Source organism: Portunus trituberculatus, chromosome 22, assembly GCF_017591435.1.
Source record: "Portunus trituberculatus isolate SZX2019 chromosome 22, ASM1759143v1, whole genome shotgun sequence".
In the NCBI taxonomy this organism is placed as follows: Eukaryota; Metazoa; Arthropoda; class Malacostraca; order Decapoda; family Portunidae; genus Portunus; species Portunus trituberculatus.
In genome coordinates this window covers 1,221,411-1,243,910 of record NC_059276.1, presented here as the reverse complement: position 1 = coordinate 1,243,910, position 22,500 = coordinate 1,221,411, and the positions used below count along the sequence as shown (strand labels likewise).

The 22,500-nt window shown below is 39.1% G+C and overlaps 1 protein-coding gene across 1 annotated transcript in view; it reads right to left on the bottom strand.

Annotated features, from left to right (window-relative positions):
* LOC123507383 (protein PRRC2C-like) overlaps positions 1–22,500 on the bottom strand; it is a 51,180-nt gene that overhangs the window by 13,082 nt on the left and 15,598 nt on the right. Inside the window, exon 12 of the mRNA XM_045260193.1 lies at positions 5,397–6,711. Coding sequence (XP_045116128.1) covers positions 5,397–6,711 — 1,315 coding nt within the window. The remainder of the gene's footprint in view (positions 1–5,396; positions 6,712–22,500) is intronic.

The window sequence follows — 22,500 nt, the reverse complement described above, 5'->3', positions numbered from 1 at the left end:
ACTTTTAAAGGTACATCTTATGAGCCATCAAATATGGTAGGTCGTATAAGATATAATGGCTTACGTAACTTCCACAATTATTAAAAAGTGTATGATTCATTTGTACCAGGATAAGTACCAATGCACCCAGCTCAAAATAACTCAATTTATTTACTTTCATTTAAGGAAGAAACAGATTAGTTTATCATGAAAATTAATGTTTTCTCTTTTATCATCTTTAGAAAATGGCCAATAACAGGCAAACTTTATTTCTTTTCTCTAAAATTTGTGTGGATTTTTTCATAATGTATGTACCCATTAGAAAAAAAATCACTTGCAATCATCATTATTTGAGAGAGAGAGAGAGAGAGAGAGAGAGAGAGAGAGAGAGAGAGAGAGAGAGAGAGAGAGAGAGAGAGAGAGAGAGAGAGAGAGAGAGCTGCCTCTGAGTCTCAATTCCACCCAACCCTAATACATCACACGAGCCGTTTTCTATTGGCCAGAGGGAAAAAGTTAAATTCTTGGATTATTAACCCCTCCATCTTTCATCCAGCACCACCCACATAAACAACTTCTACATCCATCATTAGGTAATGTACCTAAATATGATTATATCAATGAATAATGCCTATATTACAGACATAAAATAAGAGACCCACAAAAACCCCGAAAATGTTCATAATTTTTTGAGGATAAATTTTATAAAAAATTGATTTTGACTATTTTTGGCTAAAAATTATTCCATACCAAATTCATAGAGCCAGTTACTTGTGGTAACAATCTGATAATCACTAAGGAAATCCATTTTGTATTTTTTTTTTTTTCAGGGAAACCCATGTAACAGATTGCTCCATTGATCATAAATATAATACTTTACAATTATGACTTTTTTCCTATATGCTACAATTGCTCAAAATTAACCCTAAATATCTCAAAACTACAATAGTGGCGTGTTAACCCTCTCACACAGGGCTCTTCATGTACGAAGACTCACAAAACTTAATCAAATGATTTTCTGCAACAAGTCAGGCCCTCACATATTTTGAAACATAAGCAAGACAACTTTCATTCCCATTCACTATCATTCCAGAGGTTTACAGTATCTTCCCTCAAGGACACTCCTCACAACTGCCACCATTAGATTCTTAACATTGTCTTGTTTGCATGAACACTATCCCACTTCATTGCTCTTCATAATAACCATGCATCTATTAATTCACCCCAGATCCTTAACAACACTTCCCAGCTACAAATCATGACACACACACACACACACACACACACACACACACACACACACACACACACACACACACATTCGAGACACGGTTGAGGCGGACGACTGGCGCAGTTCCGACGATCAGCTGATCTTCACTACACCTGTTGTATAGTATTTACAGTGGCCTGGGCAGGTAGTGTGGACTCATTTTTTTTTTTTTTTCTCCATGAAATCAATTATTAAGGAATAATGAGTGAAAAAGATATTCCATCCAAATGCAGACATGAGAATAGAGAAGGGGCTGATGATGACTATGTCGGTGAGGGAGAACGCGTATTCGAAGGGTTCGATACGACGACAACTTCACTACTTAAGAGAGTGTCAAATATTGAATGTAAACTAGATAAACTGATAAAGGAGAAGATGGAAATGAAAGAGAATAAAGAACAGGAAATGGAGTTTATAAGACTGAGAGAAAGGATAAGAAAAGTGGAAGAAAATGAAGCTAGGCTAAGAGCGGAAAACGAAGAACTAAAAAAGGAAGTAGCTAACTACAAGAAGCAGATGGAAGAAGGACTCGGTAAAGCCGAGAAAGAAAAGGAGAAGCTGAAAGATCTAGTAAACAAGGAAGAGGAAAGAGTACAGAACGTGATTAAAAAAGAAGTACAAGCATGGAGAGTCCAAGATAAGAAAGATAAGGCCGATTTTCAGGAGGTGATTCAAGAACAACTTAAAGAAAAAGAAGAAAATATGACAAACAAAATGATAGGAGTCCTCAAGACAAAAGAAAATCTAGTTAGAGAAATTGCAGAAAAAAGAAGAGTGTAGTCGTATTTGGAATAAAAGAAAAAATATAAAATATAGACCAAAAAGAGAAAAGAAGAAATGAAATCAGTCAAAGACCTACTGAAGAATCTTAATGACGAAGATAGGCAGAACTTGGAAGAGGAAGTAGAAGAAATAAACAGAATGGGACCATATCAAGAAGGAAAACGAGACCAATTAAAATACTACTAAAATCACAAGCAGCAACAGAAGAAATATTATATAGAACAACAAAACTTAGAGAAACAGAAGGCTGCAAGGATATCTATATAAAGAAAAATAGAAATGAGGAAGAAAGGAAGAGATACAATGAACTGGCAGCAGCAGTAAGGGAAAAGAATAATGAAAGGTCAGAAGAGGAGAAGAAGGCATTTTTGGAGAATTCTAGGAGACAGGATAAGGAAATGGTATATAAACGAGAAGGAAGAGAAAAAGTGGAACAAGTTTAACTAAAAATGATAAAGGCAAAAGACTAAAAATGATGTATACGAACATAGACGGGTTTTATCAAGTAAATTAGAATTAAGAGATTACATAAGGAAAGAAAATCCAGATATTGTATGCCTGGCTGAAACAAAACTAAATGAGGCAATCAAAATAGATTTGGATAATAGGTATAATGTATGGAGAAGAGACAGAGTGGGTAAAGGAGGAGGAGGAGTCATGATAATGTTAAGGAAGGAGATAGTGATCAACCAAGTGGAATGTGGGAAGGAAAAGCAGAAGTATTGTATATTAAGATGCATATTAATAAAAAGAGTTAACAATCATTGTAACATATGTGCCACCAAAACAAATTCATGGACCAATCAAGAATATAAAGACATGATAGATGACACAATAAGGAGTCTAATGAGAATCGTTAAAGAAAGGAGAAAAGTGATATTAGTAGGAGATTTCAACTGTAAAGAAGTGGACTGGGAAAATTATGAAAGTGGTATGGGGGAAGAAGCCTGGGGAGAAAGATTCTTGAACCTAATGATAGACAATATGATGGACCAGAGAGTAAAGGAATGCACAAGATTCAGAGGAAACGACGAGCGAGCGAGATTGGACCTAGTTTTTACAAGGGTATACAAATGAATGACGATATAAGATATAAGTGCCCATTGGGAAAGAGTGACCATGCAATATTAGAAATAGATATAGAAGAAGGAAAGGAAGATAGAGACGATTCATACAAAGGAGACCGATTAAATTACAGAAAGGCTGATATTGAGAATCTCAAGAACTATTTTAAAACGTAGACTGGGAGGAGATGGAAAACTCAGAGACAATGCAAGACAAATATAACTTATTTTTGGAAATATACAAAACAGGAGTCAGGAATATGTCCCAAAATATAGACCAAAAGAAGAAGGAAAGAAAGATTGGTTTAATGCAAGGTGTGCTAGGGCAAAGGAGAAAAGAGATGGAGCATGGAAAAGGTGGAGGAGAAATAGAATCCAACAAACAAGGAAAACTTCAAGGCAGCGAGAAATGAATATGTTAAGGTGAGGAAGGAAGAGGAAAAGAACTTGAAAAGATATTGTCGAAAAATGTAAGGAGCAACCAAAATTGTTCTATAGATTCATAAATGGAAAAATTAGGCAAAAAGAAACAATAGAAAGGTTAAAAGGAGAGAACGGGATGGTGGAAGACCCAAAAGTATGGCAGAACTATTAAATAAAAATTCCAGGAGGTCTTTACTAAAGAATCCAAATTTGAGAGGCCACAGGGTAATAGAGAGACAATCTATATGAAAGAGATTAAAGTAACCAAGCTTGAAATAAAAGAGTTAATGAAGGAACTGGATGAAGAGAAGGCAATGGGACCGGATGAAGTCTCAGGCAGAATACTGAAAGAATGTAGGGAAGAACTAGCAAGTCCTATATACAACATCATAAAATGCTCAATAGAAAATGGAACAGTGCCAGTAGAATGGAAAAGAGCTGAGGTGGTTCCCATATATAAGAGTGGAAGGAAAGAAGAACCTTTAAATTACAGACCGGTATCACTAACTAGTGTAATATGCAAGATGTGTGAAAGAATAATAAAGAAACAATGGATCGAGTTCCTTGAAGACAACAAATTAATATCAAATAGCCAATTTGGTTTTAGAAAAGGACGGTCTTGTGTAACTAATTTATTGAGTTTCTATTCTAGAATAGTTGATAGAGTACAAGAGAGAGAGGATGGGTTGACTGCATCTATTTGGATTTAAAAAGGCGTTTGACAAAGTGCCACATGCAAGATTACTGTGGAAGTTAGAGGAGAAGGGTGGCTTAAAAGGAAGCACATTGAGATGGATAGAAAATTATTTGAGGGGGAGAGAAATAAGGACGGTAGTTAAAGATATGAAGTCCAAGTGGAGAGCAGTAGAAAGCGGAGTGCCACAGGGTCAGTATTGGCACCAATACTTTTCCTCATTTATATTAACGACATGCCAGAAGGAGTGAACAGCTACATAAATTTGTTTGCGGATGATACGAAACTGTGCAGAGTTATAAAGCAAAAGGAGGATTGTGAAATACTGCAAGAAGACCTAAATAAGATCTGGGAATGGAGTAAGAAGTGGAAATGGAATTCAATGTGAACAAAAGCCATGTCATGGAAATGGGAAAGAGTGAAAGACGACCTGTGGGAATCTATAAGATGGGAGATGGAGTAGAACTGGAGAAAGTCAAAAAGGAAAAGGACTTAGGAGTGACGATGGAAGAAAACAATCAACCAGTAAGCCATATTGATAGAATTTTTAGAGAAACATATAATTTGCTGAGGAATATTGGAGTAGCATTTCACTACATGGACAAAGAAATGATGAAGAAATTGATAAATACTATAATAAGACCCAGATTGGAATATGCAGGAGTAGTGTGGACCCCTCATAAAAAGAAACACATAAGAAAATTGGAGAGGCTACAAAAATGGCTACAAGAATGGTCCCAGAACTTGAAGGGATGACATATGAGGAGAGACTAAAGGCTATGGATCTACCAACCTTGGAACAAAGAAGGAGAGAGGAGACCTGATACAAGTCTATAAATTGATCAACGGAATGGACCAAGTGGATAATGAGAAACTGATCCTGAGAGAAGAATATGACATCCAAGCACAAGATCGCATAGTAAAAAGCTGAGAAAGGAAGATGTCTGAGAGATATTAAAAATATAGTTTCCGCAGAGATGTATTGAGACGTGGAACAGTTTAGATGAAGAAGTAGTGTCTGCAACGAGTGTGCACACTTTTAAAGTAAGATTGGATAAGTGTAGATATGGAGACGGGCCACACGAGCATAAAGCCCAGGCCCTGTAAAACTACAACTAGGTAAATACAACTAGGTAAATACACACACACACACACACACACACACACACACACACACACACATTGCCACTGCCAACCCCACCGCCTCTTGTCCCGTGGTGCTTGGGTGGGAAATGATGGTGGTGGTGGTGGTGGTGGTGGTGTTGCTGTTGCTGTTGCTGTTGCTGTTGCTGTTGCTGTTGGTGTTGGTGTTGCTGTTGGTGGTGGTGGTGGTGGTGCTGCTGCTGCTGCTGGCGCTGCTGCCCACTGTAGTGCTGCAGATACTGCTGGTGCTGGTGGTGGTGGTGGTGGTGGTGGTGGTGTTGCTGCTGCTGCTGCTGACCTGGCTGTGGGCCACCACTGCGGCTACCATGCTGGCTGTGGTGGGGCTCTCGGTGAGGCTTTGAGTTACTTGCTGTTGCTTGGCCATGCCCCACACGCTGGCCTCCCCGGCCTTGCTCAGGCTGCCGGCAGTGATGCTGGCCCCCCCCACCGGCACCGTGCCGCTGGAATCGGGGCGGGAGCGTTCGCCGTTTTTTGAACGGCTCGCCCAAACATTGTCTCTGTGTTCTTTGGGATGAGGGACTTCCTTCACCTCCACCTTGCGAACCTGTTCTCCCTGAGTAGCTTTCTTAAGAGTGGTCATGTTCTTCCTGATCTCCTTCTCCCTGTCCGACGCCTCCAGCCTCTCCCTTGTGATGGGGGCTGGTGCATGAGATGAGCGGCCACTGCCAGTGGCGCTGCTATTGCTGTTGCTGGTGCTACTGGTGCTGCTGCTGCTGCTGCTTTCTTTCAAGACATCACGCTGTACAGCTTCACCCTCCTCCCCTCTCATCTCCTCTTTCAGGTCCTTAGGATCCTTAGAGACAGAAGTCTTGGAGGGCTTATCCTCCTTCAATTCTGCCTTCTTTGGGGACTCCTGGTAACTCGACTCTCGGCCAAAGTCCTCGGCCCGTCCCTCAACCCGGTAGTAGTCATCATACTCATAGGTAGCATCTGCCCAGGAAGTAATCTCCAATTTCTTCTCCCTGGGCAGAATGCAAGACGACCTGTCAAAGGAGTCCTTGCTGGCCCGGGACTCACGACTAGAGCGGCTGTCTCTGCTGTCGGGACGCTGTGGGCGCTCACGCACTTCCTCCCGCTGCTCCATCTTTTCTGCTGCCTCTACCTCTTTGTCCCACTCCTTGTGAGTCATGCGCAGTTCTCCTGCTCCCTCAAAGCTCTCCTCCTTCCCCAGGGCATCCAAGTCATAGCTACGGCTCCAAGAGTCCAGCTTGTTGTCATTGCGGCGGTCCAGCAATTGATCCTTCTCTGGCCGATCCAGACGCCTGTTCTTGCCTGTGTCCCGATCAAAGTCTCTACTCCTGCTATCCCAGTCTTCACCATTCATATTTCTCCTGCCACTAAAACAAAGAACAATAAATTTAATGTAACATATAAAACACATAATCAACTTACATCATTGAAAATTACTTCACTTTAGTATCCTATAAGATATAAATAACATTCCGAGATCTAGGCTGTATTCTAGAGCCCAACATGTAACATTACGTGTATAACTAATCTAAAATAAATCCACTTTAGATGGGTTTATGAGGTCACTCTGTGCTTCTGCCCCCACACTGCCTCAGGAGTTAGTACACCACCTAGCATAGAGAGGGATAGTATTTGTAAACACAAGCCCAAGCAGAGGCAATTTACTGCTCTGTGAAGCTTGTAAATCATGTTACAGTTCCACAAAAGTGAATGTTCATCAGGAGCATTGTAGTAAGTAATTCTATTCTTGTAGAACAATTTGATTAAATACTGAAGCTAATATAGGCTTAAATGAAGTACATATTCAGCTGAGAATACAGACTCTTGTCTTGTATTTCATTCTAATCTTCATTTCTCAGTACAGTGGGCAGTACTGATAACATCTGCCCTGCAGGACCAACTACATCAACTTTTACTACTGCATAGATAGCCTGAGGTGAGCTTTTATTGTAGTATTATGTCAAATGTTGGTTAGATTGTAATGTCACATGTAGCTGTGATCTTGGATCATGGAGATTGATCTTAAAAACTTTATTTTCATGAATTTCTGTGGGAAATCCATAGTTTTCAAACTATTTATCTCTACAAGGGTAGACCCTTCAAGCTAGGTTAAGATTTCTTAGGTAAGTGGGTAATATGATTTAAATTTAGCCTATTAATTTCAAGTCTCTAGGGGGGTTATTTTTATAATAAATAATACAGTGGTATCTTGGAGTATGAATGCTTTTGAGTATGAACAACTTGGATTACGAACTAAAACATCATGTTTTTCTTTTGCATTGGAGGACGAACTTTGCTTTGGTGTGTGAACAATAACAAACGCGATCAGCAGATTGCGCGCAGCACTGCGCAATCAGTTGACTGCACGCTGGGGCACCACGCTGCCTCCGTGCCTCAGGAGTGTTGTTTGCAGTAGTTTGGTTGTTATTTTGTAGTGTCGGGGATAATAATATTAATTTTGTTTTTAGTTATTAAGATCATTGCCTAGCGTAGCAGCACACATGGTCACGAGACATACAGACAGACGTATGGAAGATTTTAGAAGATCTGAGGGGAAGAGAGAGTATCCAGCTCATGAATTAAAAGACTTAACCTTATATCCCGTCAGGCACGGTCGTGGCTCTTACGTTAGAGCCCATTAGGCATGATCGTGGTGCATTTCAGAAGCCGCGCTCCTTTATGCCACACAGTTTATGCTTGAGGCTATCTATCATATATCAAGGCCTGCCATTGGCCTATTGTTTTCAAGATGGTGGACACTTAGCCAATCATATATCAGCTTTTACAAGGATATGTTTGTGTAGGTGTGAGGGCGCCAAGCGTGAGGATGGTAAGAGCATTTATGTCAGTATGCTGTCTATATTTTATATTTTTTTATGTATTTCTTGGTGAGATATAAGATATACATGTATTTCCATGGATAAGTAAGCAGTTCAGAAACATATTATGATGCATGACAATATTGGAATCGTTATTTTTATCTCGTTATTGGTTTAGATAAGAGTGCATAGTGCTGGCTTGATGGAGTCGGTTGAGGAGGATGTGTTGACGCTTGTTTCTGACCATGAAGAAGTTGAATTTTCATATTACAATTTGCTTACTTCCCTGATTTATTTTCCTTAATGAGTGCAGTATATCAAAGAAAAACTTATTGGTTTATATAAGAGTGTGCGATGCTGGCTTGATAGAGTCACATGAGGATGTGGTGACGCTTGTTTCTGACCATGAGAAGTTGAATTTTCATTATATTACATTTTAATTACTTTCCTATCTTTTATAGTTATAGCATAATAGTAGTAGTGTATATAGTAATAATATTAAAAAAGTGAGAAATTAGGTGAAAAATAGATTCTTTTTGGTCTTGAGAGGTGGTTTGGGACAAATAATAATTTCTTCCATAAGAATACATGTATTTTGATGCTTTAGAGTAGGAACAAAATTTTGAACGGATTAAGTTCATATTCCAAGGCACCACTGTTTACTGATCTCCAGACACTGACTATTTATTTATAATTAACATGTGATACTTTTCATTATATTTTACTTTTTAGCACACGCATAAAAAAAATTAAGTGCGAAGATTGCCACCACAAGTTGATCAAATACTGAAGCTAATTTAGGATTAATGAGGTGCATAATTAATTGACTGAGGATAAAGAGATTCTTGTCTTGCAATTTGTTGTAATCTTCCTTCCTCAGTAAAGCAGGCAATGCTGACCTCTGCCTCACAAGACCAGCTACATCAATTTCTTCCACTGTGGAGACAGCCTGAGGTAAGCTTTCATCATATTATTACATTAAGGGTCGCGGCAAATTAACCTAACATGGGTCATATTTCATTTATGGTAAGTCCAATTGGCTTGATAACTTTAACTTTAGTATTTTGTTTGTGGGGTGTACATGTATGCCATTCTATAAATTTCATCAAGTTTGGGCGAATGGTATTGGAGATGTTTTTTTTTTTTTCGTTTTCAAACTTTATTTTTCAGTTAACTGTATAAAAAAATTAAAAAGTGATAGAAACTTTGTACATATATACAATTCTTGTTGAAAATAGTTTATATTTTTTCTAAGGAATTTCTATTTTTTTTTTTCAAATTCTTTTATCTTGTTTTCTATTGATGTTACCAAAAACCTATATCCAACAAAAAGTTGCACTTGAGTTGTACTTTAAAATGATACCAAACAAATGTGGATCAGAGTTTATAGCAATTTAGAGAAAATTTTTGAAATGTTAAAAAAAGTTTTTGATATATTTGCTCCTGAAGATTTTTCTCACTTCATTTTTTGTTATTTGTATTCATCTGATAGACATGAAATTTTTACATATGATTGTGTATACAATGATGACTTCCTAGAGCATGATAGGATGATAATGCATCATATCACCAATTCTCTAGAAAATATTATTCACTCATGAGTCAGGGTGTCGCAAGCCACCATCAGCTACGTCATGGCAATTTGCTATATTACGACTGGTCTGGACATCTGAGTCTTACTTCGTAGGTTGAGGTAAGACAGGGACACTGTTAAGTTATCTATTACTTGTCTGGTTTAACTTCATACCTCTGTGTCAAAATAATTTTTTGTAATAGTGTTGCTAAGTTTTTTTATGAGTTGCATGATGATAACAGGCTAGTTGTGATGGTAAAGATAGTCATGAAATGAGTGTTTAGGCATCTTACAACATGTGTAAAGCCAGACAAGCCAATGTGTGGTGGTGGGGTGAGGTAGCGCATTGTCAGTTGAGGCAAGGTGAGGCGGGAGTCAGGGTGACCCAGGTGGCCCATGTGTAGTGAAGATGATACATGTGAGATGTAGCTTATCACAGCTATCAGTGACAGCTGTGTTTATCTCTCATTGTCTTGGCTCCTTTATTACTTCTTACTGAAGTTTCCGATTCTAAATCTCATCAATTCATGCCTGTAAGGACGTTATTACTAAAAAAGTGGAGCTATAACATGACAATCTCTCACCTTCATGTCTCACCAAACACTAAGGCAGCAAGGGAATGTGCCTAATTCCCTCTCTCTCTGCTGATGGTAAGAATGCCAGAGGGTGAAATTCATCAAGAGAAAAATATTCAATAAAATCTTTTACATTGAAACAAGCATTGAATGATACATAATTTTTCTTCCTTGTGACTCAGGTGATGACACAAGACTGCAGGACATTTAAAAATAGCTTCTTGGGAGAAATAACATCTAATTTTTGCTATTAAACATCACAAAATGACAATTTATGGTCTCAAGCACTGGATGAGCAAAAATATTCGTGGGAAAAAAAAAAAAAAAAAAAAAAAAATCCTTTTCACTGCACCCTTTAAATGTTGGTTAGTTGATAATGTTACATGTAGATTGGTCTTAACCCCTTCAGTACTGGGACACATTTTTACCATGACATTTGTGTACCATTAAACCATTTTATTGACATAAAGAAGGGTCTAAGGAGGTGAGAAGATTAATGGCCAGTCTCCACTATTCTAATCCTTTACATGAGTTTCTGAAGCTGTAGAAAATCACCAAATAGTAACCCAAATGAATATGGAAATGCATCATGGTACTGAAGTGGTTATAACAGTTGTTTCATATCTCAGTGGAGTTACATGTTACTTTTGTTGTATCATCACAGTTCTTAAGTTAAGCCTAGTAATTTCAAGACTCTTAAGATCAAATTTGCAAGATGGATACTTCATATCTTTCTCTGTGGCCTGATGATACTGGATGAAAACATTGCATAATAAACATCCCATCAAGATGGTGTTTTTGAATAACTGATATGGAATATAAAGAAAAACAAGATTAAAATTGTGCACAGTTAAAGCTGTGAGGAATCTCAGGCTAAATATTGAAAATGAAATAGTGTAGATTCAATACTCAAACTTAATTTGTTCCAAATGGCTGTTCAATTAATAAAAAGTTCAACTATTCATACCTATAAATCAGGTAATTCTTTCTAACCAGTACCAAACCTAAGTTTAGAAAAAAATTTCAAAGTAGATATTTCTAGAATATTGATTTATGATTACCATACGTGAAGGCTGGTGATGGATAATGCAGAAGAGAAGGGGAGAATGGTGGGAAAAAAACCATCACTGAGTAGTATCAGAACAGATAACAATGCAGCAGCCTAACCTTCGCACAAATTATGTCCACTGACAAAGAATCACAAACCATTTGCCTTTTGCTTATCCACACAATCAACAATTTCTCCATTTCTTCCACGCTTAAATTGCTTTTTCACACCAATCGCCACATCAGTTCTATTAAAGACCTCCTTCTTCAGTATTGTGACTACTGTAAATTTAGCCATACAGTACTCAGTTGCAAATCTATTGGTTTTCTTCCTCATTTCTCGTACTTATCAATAATCTCCTTTTTCCTTTTCATGGTCATCACTACATTCTTTCTTTTAGGTTTATCCTCACCACTAACAAGCCTCTAAGAAAGAAAGAGAGAGAGAGAGAGAGAGAGAGAGAGAGAGAGAGAGAGAGAGAGAGAGAGAGAGAGAGAGAGAGAGAGAGAGAGAGAGAGAGAGAGAGAGAGAGAGAGAGAGAGAGAGAGAGAGAGAGAGCACGCGCAGGACAAAGTTACTCTTACGACCGGGGAGGATCAACTGGCAGCGGTGGCCCAATAAGGAGGGTGGGGCACGTGGAGCAGCGGGAGGGGAGAGATCCTTCATTTACAGCCACGTGGACAGACGTTCAAATAACAGATATTTTTTTTAGTATTAAGTTGAACTTTTGCATTCGACTATTGAAAAGTTTGTCTATTTAGATATTTGAGTACTGAGTCTCCACGGTATAAAAATTGAAATATTTATTGGTTGTGTGGGTCAGCTTGGCTACTGTCCTTTTTTAGGGAACACAATGTATTTTACGTATTCTTTATTGATAATTTTATTTATGTATTCACTTTTTTCAGTTGCATCACCAAGGGTAACACACACCATCCACTGCCGGTCATTTACTTGCTACCCACAGACACATCTACTTAATGTCCTGGCCTATAGCACCTGTAGGTAACTTGTATCAAGGTGATAAGTAATGGGATTCAAACCTACGTGTCGATGTCTGTCCAATCCCACACTCACCACCTTATCCACTATGCCACCGCCTCCCTGCTGGTGCCTCCTTTGCTGTCCATTTTCTACAACCACTGCCACGTGCAACATCATCCACATCTTTCATCCCATCATGGTCATTTACATATTCTTCCCACAACCATTAACTTTTGTACCACATGCATCTTAATTTTCTCTTTGTACAGTATATTCTAAATACTTTAGGTATAGATAAGGCTATTAGTTTAAGTTAAGATTAGGTATTTTATGTAAGATAAGGTTTTATTATTAATTTTTTATTTTCTTAGTATTGTAGAGATTATTAGCTATAATTTTACTTCAAATCAAAATGTGGCAGAAAATTAATATTTTCAGTTTGAAGATTTTTGTATGATAGTGTTCTCTTTCCTTGTTTTAATAGATAATTCATTATAGTATTACATTAGTTGGTTTATTCAACCTAGCAGCAAAAAGAATGACAATAACTAACATAACTCATAAACCTAGCTAGGTAATGGCCGAGTACAATCATGTACTGCTCATGTGTGTGACACTGGCAGATTACCTATTCCTAGTAAATTGTGCAGAGTGCTATTCCTAGATATTTTTGTATCTGTATGGAAAAATAAGCTTTCTTATTAGTACTGCCCACTCCATGGTCTTATGGGGCTGTTATTGGGATGCTAGTCCTACCTAATCCTCCGATAAATCCAGGATATACACCTTTTTGCCAAGAAGCCAAAAGCTAGTTCCGGAAGCTCATTTTCTCTGTTGGCTAAGGAATGAAGATGTACCTTATTTCTTTTATGCAAGAGGGGAAGCTGGCCAAAGGCAAAAAAACTTGGAATGCCAATTCCCTCAACCCTTTCAGTGCTCCGGACCATGATCATGGCTTTGAGGGAAATGCCTCCTGTCCACGATCGTGGTCCCATATTTGACGAGTCACAGAATTAAACCATGTGCCTCCTGGCTGCTGCTAGTTGCCAGATGACATTCTCTCATCCTCCCTCGACTCATGGGACGCGCCATCAGTTGCGTGGTAAGAAAAATATAGTCACAATGGCATCCACACAATAGAGTATCAGATGCCCCTTTTTTTCACAATTATTATTATTTTACGATGTCGCTAGTGGCTATTTGTGCATTTATTTACAGAAATAACAAAAGTAATGATCAAATCTTGTTGTTAGAGAGCAGATATGCCAGATATTATTCGTTTATTGGTAGTACAGGTAACCCCCGCTTAACCTTTATGTTCCGGTGATTAAACTATTTTCCAATATCCCATGACGGGTAAAAATGGTAAACCCAGAAATTGTCATAAGACTGTTTGAATACTAATCATTATTTTCTCTTTGTTATTCTGAATACAATGATGTACTTTCTAGCTCAATGTGACCTCTGCAAGTTTAGTTATTGCCTTATCAAGGATTCCTCCTCCACCAGCTGTGTGATCCATCAAGCAGAAACAGCTCAGTGAGTGATGACACCGCGCAAACACGCAAACACGCAAACACACACACACTAATTTATTGAGTTTCTATTCTAGAATAGTTGATAGAGTACAAGAGAGAGAGGGATGGGTTGAAGGCATCTATTTGGATTTAAAAAAGGCGTTTGACAAAGAGCCACACGCAAGATTACTGTGGAAGTTAGAGGAGAAGGGTGGCTTAAAAGGAAGCACATTGAGAAGGATAGAAAATTATTTGAGGGGAGAGAAATAAGGACAGTAGTTAAAGATATGAAGTCCAAGTGGAGAGCAGTAGAAAGCAGAGTGCCACAGGGGTCAGTATTGGCACCAGTACTTTTCCTCATTTATATTAACGACATGCCAGAAGGAGTGAACAGCTACATAAATTTGTTTGCGGATGATACGAAACTGTGCAGAGTTATAAAGCAAAAGGAGGATTGTGAAATACTGCAAGAAGACCTAAATAAGATCTGGGAATGGAGTAAGAAGTGGGAAATGGAATTCAATGTGAACAAAAGCCATGTCATGGAAATGGGAAAGAGTGAAAGACGACCTGTGGGAATCTATAAGATGGGAGATGGAGTAGAACTGGAGAAAGTCAAAAGGAAAAGGACTTAGGAGTGACGATGGAAGAAAACAATCAACCAGTAAGCCATATTGATAGAATTTTTAGAGAAACATATAATTTGCTGAGGAATATTGGAGTAGCATTTCACTACATGGACAAAGAAATGATGAAGAAATTGATAAATACTATAATAAGACCCAGATTGGAATATGCAGGAGTAGTGTGGACCCCTCATAAAAAGAAACACATAAGGAAATTGGAGAGGCTACAAAAAATGGCTACAAGAATGGTCCCAGAACTTGAAGGGATGACATATGAGGAGAGACTAAAGGCTATGGATCTACCAACCTTGGAACAAAGAAGGAGAGAGGAGACCTGATACAAGTCTATAAATTGATCAACGGAATGGACCAAGTGGATAATGAGAAACTGATCCTGAGAGAAGAATATGACACCAAGCACAAGATCGCATAGTAAAAAGCTGAGAAAGGGAAGATGTCTGAGAGATATTAAAAATATAGTTTCCAGAGATGTATTGAGACGTGGAACAGTTTAGATGAAGAAGTAGTGTCTGCAACGAGTGTGCACACTTTTAAAGTAAGATTGGATAAGTGTAGATATGGAGACGGGCCACACGAGCATAAAGCCCAGGCCCTGTAAAACTACAACTAGGTAAATACACACACACACACACACACACACACACACACACACACACACACACACTCTCTCTCTCTCTCATCTTGGAAGAGAAATTGTACACTTCCAATGAGAGAGAGAGAGAGAGAGAGAGAGAGAGAGAGAGAGAGAGAGAGAGAGAGAGAGAGAGAGAGAGAGAATTCTTTCACCCCTTTTCATATCAAGTTATCAGGGTGCTTTCGACGCAGCGGGTCGCTGGGGTTGCCAAGTGTCGCCCTCAGAATGGGAGAATAGCTTAGTTACCCCTAAATATACAGAGCTTGTAGCAACACTACGGGTGAAAAAAGAAGCCAGATACTTCCACTCGCCATCTGACTCAAGAAACCGCGTGTGGAGCTCAAACATGAGGTGCGAAAATTCTTGATTACGGGAACGATCGCCGTCGCTACGGGAGCACTGATGCAATCGTTCATATATGATCGCCACAATATAAGGGTTAACAAAGGTTCACACAACGAAATTTTGCTACAACGAAGGTTTCATTTTCCTACCATCTGCTTGTTTAACAAACACCAACAACTCGCTTTAACGAAGCTTTAACCAGGTAATTTTTTCCAAGTTTGAAAGCCGACAGGCTTTTGAATACACCAGGATCTGCCAATACTAAGGCCTGCCTCAGGAGAAATCGTGGGACACCTGTAGAATCAAGATCAAGATCAAGATTAAGCCTCTTGTGGACAACACGCGCACCACTCACTCCCCTGTTCAAAACATTAACAGCATCTCGTCTTCCCTCGCTCAACTTACTACCAAAATGCCCTGCAATGTGGCCTAGCGTTCCTAAGACCAGGAAGTCTCCTACTCTCTAAGCAAAGCTGGATATTATTCACAAACACGAGACGAGAAAACTATAGCAATGATCGCCACCATCTTGCCTCCATTTACTGTCTCTACTATTTTCAAGCCAGCAGACTCTATTAAGAAGGCTGATGAGACCGTATCTTCCTTGCAAGCTAAAACAACCACCTGAACTCGTGACTCTACAATGGATAAAATGGAAAGCCTTGTGGAAATGTGGTACATAAGTTTTGTATGCGGTACAATGATGCGCCCTTTGTTTACATTTCACAAGTTGCCGGTTAGTGTCTTTCCCATTTCACTCTCCCTCCATTCATAAATCTAAGATTATTAACATTATAAAGTTACGTACATACATACACTAGTGTACATTATAATGACTTAAATTAAACTGCCTAAATGTTTAACTTCATTATTTTTACTTTCATTAAACCTTTCACTGTACTATGATGCACTCTCGCTTTGCTTACTCTCAATGGAAGTTTAAGTCAGGGGTTAAACTTGTTATAATCTGTTCGCTTAACAAAGTTTAGCTTAACGAAGTGTTTTTTAGGAACGTAACCCCTTTGTTAAGCGGGGTTTGTCTGTATATTGCGTATTTCATATATGGGCATGCGTATCCTCGCTCATGATAGTATGTACATCAAGAAAACACACTGAAAACGTATTTTATATTATTTGTGTGGGCATAATGTATGCACAGGTGAAAAATAATTACCCTTGCACATTCTGGAGCAGTTTTGAGCAACTGCAGTTCAAATCAGGCAGAAAATTCTGTGTAATTTAGTGAAAACACCTGCACAAGTTGCGGTGGAAAATAACCACCCGCTACAATGGCAAAACTCAAAAGCGCACAATGTACCACCAGAAAACCAACTTCCCATCATTATTGCACCACTTTTCAGGGTGAGTAGAGACCTAAATTTTTTACAGTAGATGCGTAACACTCTATTATGCATGAGAATATTAATTTTTTCCATTTTTGTAAACTTCAATTTTTTGGCCAAATTTGCGTCTCACAGCCATGACCCAAAAACCTATTTGCGCCCTGAAAAGGTTAAAGATTAAAAATAGAATTAGCTAAATGTCTAGAGCAAATGTCTAGAAAATTCCCTCTTAAAAGAAGCCAAGTCAAAGGAAGATGGAAATTGAGAAGCTGGTAGGTAGTTCCAGAGTTTACCAGAGAAAGATATGAATGAATGAGTATTGGTTAACTCTTGCATTAGAACTGGACAGGAAATGGGTGAGAGGAAGAAGAAACCCTTATGCAGTGGGGCCACAGGAGGAGGGGAGGCATGCAGTTAGCAAGATCAGTAGAGCAGTTAGCATGAAAAATAGCAATAAAAGATAGTAAGAGATGCAACATTTCGGCAGTGAGAAAGAGGCTGATGACAGTCAGTCAGAGGAGGGGAGTTGATGATATGAAAAGCTTTTCATTCCATTGTATCTAATAAAGCTGTGCAAGTAGAACTCCCCCCAAACTTGTGAAGAGTGCTCCACACAAGGACAGGTAAGGCCCTTGTACAGAGTTAGCAGTTGGAGGGGTGAGAAAAACTGGCGGAGATGCCTCAGAATGCCTACCTTCTTAGAAGCTGTTTTAGCAAGAGATGAGATGTGAAGTTTCCAGTTTAGATTATGATTAAAGGACAGACAAAGGATATTCAGTGTAGAAGAGGAAGACAGTTGATTGTCATTGAAGAAGAGGGGATAGTTGTCTGGAAGCTTGTGTCGAGTTGATAGATGGAGGAATAAGTTTTGGAGGCATTTAACACTACTAAGTCTTCTCTGACCAAATCAGAAATCTTAGAAAGATTTCTTTGCATCCCTGCGTGATCCGTTGAGTTCCTGAAGGATTAGTTGTCTCGGAAAGGACGTGGAAAAGTGTAGGGTGGAATCATCAGCATAGGAGTGGATAGGGCAAGAAGTTTGGTTAAGATCATTAATGAATAATAGAAAGAGCATGAATGACAGACAGTACAAAGTCCTGAGAATCACCACGGTTAATAAATTTAGGAGAATAGTGGTGGCTGTCTACCACGGCTCCAACAGAACGGTTGGAAAGGAAATTTAAGATAAAGATGAAGAGAGAAGGATAGAATTTGTAGGAGGGCAGTTTTAAAATCAAAGCTTTGTGCCAGACTCTATCAAAAAGCTTTTGATGTCTAATGTAACAGGAAAAGTTTCACCGAAATCTCTAAAAGAGGATAAGACTCAATAAAGAACGCCAGAAGATCACCAGTAGAGCGACCTTGACGGAAGCCATACTGGCGATCAGATAAAGGACAGTGAAGTGACAGATGTTTAAGAATCTTCCTATTCTGGATAGATTCAAAAACTTTGGACAAGCAAGATATTAAAGCTATAGGGCAATAGTTTTGGGGATTACAAAGGCCACCCTTTTTAGGAACAGGCTGAATGTAGGCAAACTTCCAGAACAAAGGGAAGGTTGAAGTCAATAGGCATTGTTGGAAGAGTTTCTAGTTTCTCTTACACCCTTGAGTTAACCCTGGTGTTAAACTATTGCAATGAAGCCTACAGTATGCCCCAGCACTTAGCGAATCTCAGCTTGGCGAAATTCACTTTTGGCAGTAGGGTGGTCACAGACCACTGAGTGCATGCTTAGCGATTTGAATTCAAACTTGGCGGTCCCCTGGCGGCCCCTCAGTGAACCACGCAGCTCCCCTGTAACATCAGACCTCTCTCTAAACCTATCAGAATGCAGTGTGGGAGTCCCCTTCAGCCATTTTTTTGTGCTACCTCTGTTCTGGTAGCTTGGGGAACGAATTCTGGCGATTTACCACCAACATGGCCTCTACCAGCGCAACAGGTGGTACCGATGAGGTTAACCCTTAAACTGCTAATTCCTAATTGCTGAAGGCTTTGGTGTGCCTAAAATATTAACATTCCCATGTCAGAAAAAATATATTTTGAATTGTATGCCATGAATGGCAAACATCCAAAATGCAGTAATACCGAAGTTTTGAATCCGTAAATAAATAAATAGACCAAGAAATAGGCCTACAAAACTTCATGGGCTTTGAAAAGCGCGGGGAACTAGTGACACGTCGGGTGCACTGTATGGTCCGGGTTGGGAGCTGAGTGGTACCAAGCTGGGCCGTTTTCTCTCTCTCTCTCTCTCTCTCTCTCTCTCTGTGTGTGTGTGTGTGTGTGTGTGTGTGTGTGTGTGTGTGTGTGTGTGTGTGTGTGTGTGTGTGTGTGTGTGTGTGTGTGTGTGTGTGCATGTTTCTGCATATCCTACATGATATGAGTCTTCTGTACAGATGTTTTGTACATATATATGTATGATAGAACTTTATCTGTGTGTGTGTGTGTGTGTGTGTGTGTGTGTGTGTGTGTGTGTGTGTGTGTGTGTGTGTGTGTGTGTGTGTGTGTGTGTGTGTGTATTTACCTAGTTGTAGTTTTACAGGGCCTGGGCTTTATGCTCGTGTGGTCCCGTCTCTATATCTACACTTATCCAATTTTTCTTTAAAACTATGTACACTCTTTGCTGATACCACTTCCTCACTCAAACTGTTCCAAGTCTCAACACATCTTTGCGGAAACTAAATTTTTAACATCTCTCAGACATCGTCCCTTCCTTAGTTTCTTACTATGCGATCTTGTGCTTCTAAAGTCATATTCTTCTCTCAGGATCAGTTTCTCATTATCCACTTCATCCATTCCGTTAATCAATTTATAAACTTGTATCAGATCCCTCTCTCTCTTCTCTGCTCCAAGGTTGGTAGATCCATTGCCTTTAGTCTCTCCTCATATGCCATCCCTTTAAATTCTGGAACCATTCTTGTAGCCATTTTTGTAGTCTCTCTAATTTTCTTATGTGTTTCTTTTATGGGAGTCCACACAACTCCTGCATATTCCAATCTAGGTCTTATTTTAGTACTTATCAATTTCTTCATCATTTCCTTGTCCATATAGTGAAATGCTACTCCAATATTCCTTAGCAAATTATCGTCTCTCTGAAAATTCTATCAATATGGCTAACCGGTTGATTATTTTCTTCCATTGTCACTCCCAAGTCCTTTTCCTTTTTTTACTTTTTCTAGTTCTACTCCATCTCCCATCTAATAGATTCCCACTGGTCGTCTTTCACTTTTTCCCATTTCCATGACATGGCTTTTGTCCACATTGAATTCCATCTCCCATTTTTTGCTCCATTTCCAGATCTTGTTTAAGTCTTCCTGTAGTATTTCACAATCCTCTTTTTGTGTGTGTGTGTGTGTGTGTGTGTGTGTGTGTGTGTGTGTGTGTGTGTGTGTGTGTGTGTGTGTGTGTGTGTGTGTGTGTGTGTGTGTGTGTGTGTGTTTCTGTGTGTCCTCCATGACACAAGTCCTCTGTACAATACCACAGCTCAAAATGCTACTAGGATTGTTGCCCCTATGCCGTAAGAAGCTGATATAATAACAATAATCTCTTGATTGAGATAGAAGTAATAAACTATAGCATAATTTAGTCTCCCCTATAAAGTTTTCAACGTTTTCCATGATACTCAAGGCCGGATTCTACCAGATGAGTCAAAAGGAGTTGCCAGGTGTCTCCTACTTTTCCGTGAAAACTCAAGTGAGGCCCTTGTTATAGTATCTGGAGCCCTCATGATGACAACACTAAGTGGGGAGGAGTCACAAGAGCAGGTCTGAAGGGAAATGCACCACGAAAATTCAAAACATTCCCCACGAAAATTCATGATTACATAAGCGATCGCCGCGTCACAGTACTCGAGAAGCTTGATTATATAAGCGATCGCCGCAGATTAAGGGTTAAGGGCAATGGTGGTGGCAGCAAGGACGAAAGTGGGCAAGGGAAACGGGTGGAAAAACAGGAGTACAGACAAGGAAAGCATCATAAATGCTTGTTTGTTGGTCTGTTTTGTACATGTGTTCTAATATGATAAGGAAAAATATTTTATTTCAGCTCAAAAGATGGTATTTTAGGTGTCAAAAGAGGGACTTTGACAATGACCAAAGACTGATTGAGGCATTTTTTAGGCAATTTATATGGTATAAAGAACTCGTGTTTGGCGAAATTCGCATTTGGCGGTAGTTTCGCCAAACTAATTGATTCGCCAAGTGCAGAAGTGCAGGGGCTTACTGTATTCACTCTTCATTTATCTATCTCAATATTTTGTACTTTAATAAGAGTGAATTAATCTACTACGCGACTTCGCAAAGTGCAGGGGCTTACTGTATTCACTCTTCATTATCTATCTCAATATTTTGTACTTTAATAAGAGTGAATTAATCTACTACGTGACAGGTGCCCCAGTCATTGCGGGAACCTAGTCAGGCTTAACTCTGGGGTTGTCTAGTCAGGCTTAACTCTGGGATTGTCTAGTCAGGCTTAACTCTGGGGTTGTAAGACCACACACAGATTGGTCTCTGACATGGAAATGGTAATCATTCCAGGGAAAATAAGCATAATACCTCCTCAGGTCCCCCCAACTGGCAGAGACAAAACACTAGAGGCACCTTCACCTTGGGGGATCCTGAGGAAGGATTAGGGAAACAGGACAAGATACAGATGGGAGATTGTGATCGGAGGAGCCCAACAGAGAAGGTAATAGCACAAGCAGAAGGATTAGAGGTAAGGAAAAGGTCAAGAATGTTGGGTGTATTTCAAAGATGGTAAGGAATATGAGTAGCACCAGTTGCTCTAGATCATGGAAGATAGCGAAGTTGTAGGCTAGTTCACCGGCATAGTCAGTGAAGGGAGAGGAAACTAATGGTGAACAATGAAATCTCCAAGGATAAAGATCTCTGTAAAAGGATAGGACAGAATGTGCTCCACTTTAGAAGTTAAATAGTCAAAGAATTTACTTAAGTCAGAGGAGTTAAGGGAGAGATAGACAGCACAGATAAATTTAGTTAGAGAGTGACTATTGAGTCAAAGCCAGATAATGGGAAACTCGAAAGATTCAAGAGCATGAGCATGAAAGCAAGTTAAGTCATTGCGCACATAGAAGCAACATCCAGCTTTGAAATGAAAATGAAGACAGAGAAAGAAGGAGGGAACAGAGAAGGGGTTACTGTCAGTAACCTATGACAACTGTGTTTTGATGAAAAAAAGATGGTTTAGTAGAGAAGTGCTGTTCTACAGATTGAAAATTATATCTAAGACCAAATATGTTTCAGAAATTAATGAAGAAAAAGTTGAGAGTTGTCAAGACATTATGACTTGAATAATGACTTTTTGTACATAACTTGTGCATATTTGTAAATACATTGGAGACTCAATACTCGAACTTAATTTGTTCCAAATGGCTGTTCGAGTATTAAAAAGTTTGACAATTGATATTTATATATCAGGTAATTCTTTGTAATCTTAGCAAAACCTCATGTTTAAAAAATTTCAATGTTTTTTTTTTTTTTACATTTGTGATTTGCACATACAGTAAGTGAAGGCTGGTTATGGATAACTTAGAAGAGGAGGGAAGAAGGGTGGGGAAGCGGAGGAAGGTCGCCAGAGGATGCATCACCATCCATGAAAACGTCTTGGTAAATTTTCTCCTGGTGTGATTCCTGAATACACTAATGGTGTGCTGTG